We start from the raw sequence: 3,332 nt of genomic DNA, 5'->3' as shown, positions 1-3,332 counted from the left end.
CAGGAGAGACCAGATGCTCTCAATCAGAATGCCTAAGGATCTGAATATCCCAAATCACAAGTCACTCTGAAAAACAAAGGCTTAAACCAGTAGTCAATTACTGCTTAGGTGCAACAGGAGGCAAATAACTGAGTTTTAATGACCAGTGCCAAAAAGAGAGCATAAAGATAGTAGCCAGAGAGCTTCCTTGGGCAGACTCCCTCTAGTGTCTATGTACAGAGAGATCTTCCTCCAGTGGGTGACTGAGCAGACCTCCAAGTTTACTACTTCCAATCAGCCCTATGGATGACACCATCTGTGTTCATACCTACAGAAGGAGCACAGGAGACTGGATCTCCTTGATTAGTCTTCACCTTGTGCATCCCTACTTAGAGTTGGTAACAACTTTTGACTTGGAGTAATATATTAAATTCTTCTTATGAAAAAGGCTTTTCTTTAAATCAGAACTAAGATGGAGGGCAGTTGTTTTAAAAAGAAATACGAAGTCCTTATGGGTAGCAGGTCCAATTTACTTCTGCTTTTGTTTCAGGTTTGTTGGAATGTAATTCCATGATGGCTGGGTGTACTGGAATATAGTTGGAATAAAATAAACCAGGGCCATCCTTCTTGCGTCATTGTTCATTAATTGCTTTCATTCCACACCAAAAGGAGAAAGCTATTATGGGCTGTTGGCCACACACAAAAGACCAGCTCAGGGAGCTAGGTCAGGCTAAAAAGTATTTATTTATTTATGTGGTTTTGGAGTTGCAGTTCATAAGTTTGTTGAAAAACTGCAGTTTTGTAGAGTGTAACATTCCTTTAGCATCCTTCAAAATAACCATTCCCTCAAAAGCTCCCAGCTAAGTTCCACTCGTGGATACACCACCATCAGTCCAGATTTAGTCCTCTAAAATGAATGGAACTGCACATATACTAGTGAGACCATTTTTTTCCTTGGTTTAAAATATCCATTGAAGGATGTTTTTTCATGCCACCTACAGTTAGACACTGCAACACCTAAATTTAAATGTCTAAGCAGTCTAGCTTAGGAATACTTCTCAGCCCTTGCGTGTGGATGCAGCATTAAGCCAAACACGCTGGCACCCTAATGCCAACTTGCTCATTTATATCTATGGTAAATATCTCTAGAAAAAACGCAAGGGTGGGAAAAATAGAGGCAAAGAATAAGAGGTCTTGATTTAAAATCCCCAATATTAACTGTACAATGGAAACTTAAAAAGAAATGTTATTTCACCCACCTAGCTCTTTGAGATCTCGGTTCCCTTGACAAGCGTTCCTGAGCCTGTGCCAATCAAAATTGCTAATCACACAGGCTGCAAGTGTCTATCAAATACCCAGCATCATCAGTACACCATCATACGAAGATCTGTCCAGTACCCAGAAGAAGATGGGTAAGTTCTCTCATTCACAGACTTCTACACATGTTGTATATTCTGAAGTATGAAAATGATTTTGTTCTGATTTGGTCATTATAATGGTCCATTCACTTTCTGTCATCCCAACAGTTTTTCCAAATAACTTGTTTATCACTCAGGGTTAGAAAGCTTCAACTAAATCTGGTGAATTATAAGTGAATGGACACCAGAATCCAACAAACAGCAAGCTAGTTTAGCAGCATCTGAAGTCATTAAGGCATTAAAATGCTTGAGCGGGAACTCATAGTGTACATGCTCCACTGGAGCTATTTGGATGAGTGTGTAGACTTTTTCAACCTGACACAAGCAACTGTGCTCATGCATTTTTTAGCCAGGGTACATAGAGTGCTCTGCTCAAACTAAAGCCCTCTGCCATACCTCATGGCATGTTGGGTCAGAATCAATGTGAATTATGGCTTCTCACTTTCTGGTCCAGTCCTGGTTTGCATCTGTCAAGCGCGTTGGCTGGAGAAAAGCGATCTCACATCTAACTCCAAAATATGGTATAAATTACCTGTAGTCCTGGTGAAAACAGGCTGCATTAATTCAATGGAGGCTCTACAAACACAGATATCTTGAGTGACCTGTTGGAAGTCAGTTCAGATGTCTCTGCCCAGCCCTGCATGTAGGCTTGCCCCCATAACTGCCCTTCAGTTAGACATCTGGGCTGGAGGAGAGGTGGCATTTCAGCCAGTCCAGCTCTCACTCAGCCTGCTTGCCAGCCTGAATCCTCTTCCTATACAAATACAGAAGAAACTCAGCCTTCTTCCTGTTGGTGAATTCCCCTTCTAGGGCCTGAAAGTCTAACAGGCCTCTCTGACCCTGAAAACAGCCCACTGTACATCCTTAAGCATAGGCAAATTTAAACTGGAGCTGCACTTCCTGGCAGCATGGCAAAATTGAATACAGTTACATGGCATGAACACTGTAAGACAAAGACTACCCTGGGTGGGGTAGAACCGTGTTCATGGAAAAGTGGAGCTGCAAAACTGCAGCTGTTCCCTAGGAATGTAATCTGAAATGTGTGCTGTACGTGTTCCATCTAGCTGCTGTGAGCCAGACAGCTCAGCCCTACCAGCAAAACCATCCAGTGCCAAGGTTTTCTGTTTGCAGCAGTAATGCACACAGATGACGTGCCTTCACATAGTACAAGTGGCAGACCCAGCACACTAGCAGGCTCATTTTGTCATATGACTCTAGAGATGCTCCTATTTTTCTTTTTCAGTCCTATCTTTTTTTTTTTTTCTTCTAGATGCCCCTTTACTGACAAACTTTGCCATAATGGATGGATCTGGGACAGTGACAAATGTGAATGTGTTGTAGATGTACAGCACCCCAACAGACGAGAAGGTAAAGATGAAACTACAAATGAACACTTTTGCTTACTGTATCCAGGCTGCTTGTGTTTCATTTTTGTTTTGTCCCATTTTTTTCATTGAGAAAGTTATAGTTTTGATTCCATATTCCTAGACAGACTTGGCTTATGGTATAGGAACTCACCTGAAAATAAATACTCATATGTGCTTATCTCCATCTCATGTTTTTTGCTTGGATGTTTTACTCTCTCTTTATTAGCAAACTGAACAGGAAATAGGAAAGTATTAACAAGTGCTAGTGAGGTAGGCCCCCAGGATAAAAATTTATTTTAAATGGGCCTTAAATATTAGGATGGGCATTAGGGAAAACTTTTTAACTGTATAAAACAATAAGCCCTGGTATATATTGTGTGAGAAAGGTGCTGAATCTTTATTGTGGGAGATTCTTAAGAACAGACTTAATTAGAAATAAGACAGGCAAAATCAGCATTGCCTATTAGCTGCAGTCAGTGCAAAAGATTATATGACCTTTCAATTTATTTGTCTACTTCTTATTATAATATTAAGGTATTTAGGACGCTTTCACACTGATAATGCTATA

General features: G+C 40.6%; 1 protein-coding gene across 1 annotated transcript in view; it reads left to right on the top strand.

The window, feature by feature from the left end:
• Positions 1 to 2,765, top strand: part of FIGF (c-fos induced growth factor (vascular endothelial growth factor D)) — a gene marked incomplete at its 3' end in the record, with an annotated part of 25,895 nt that extends 23,130 nt beyond the window's left edge. Inside the window, exons 4-5 of the mRNA XM_010135155.1 lie at positions 1,243 to 1,391; positions 2,668 to 2,765. Of these exons, the coding sequence (XP_010133457.1) occupies positions 1,243 to 1,391; positions 2,668 to 2,765 (247 nt within the window). The remainder of the gene's footprint in view (positions 1 to 1,242; positions 1,392 to 2,667) is intronic.
• Positions 2,766 to 3,332: the final 567 nt, after the last annotated feature.

This window comes from Buceros rhinoceros, unplaced genomic scaffold, assembly GCF_000710305.1.
Source record: "Buceros rhinoceros silvestris isolate BGI_N320 unplaced genomic scaffold, ASM71030v1 scaffold21444, whole genome shotgun sequence".
In the NCBI taxonomy this organism is placed as follows: Eukaryota; Metazoa; Chordata; class Aves; order Bucerotiformes; family Bucerotidae; genus Buceros; species Buceros rhinoceros.
Note: the sequence above shows the minus strand (reverse complement) of the source record. Positions and strands in the feature narration are given on the sequence as shown.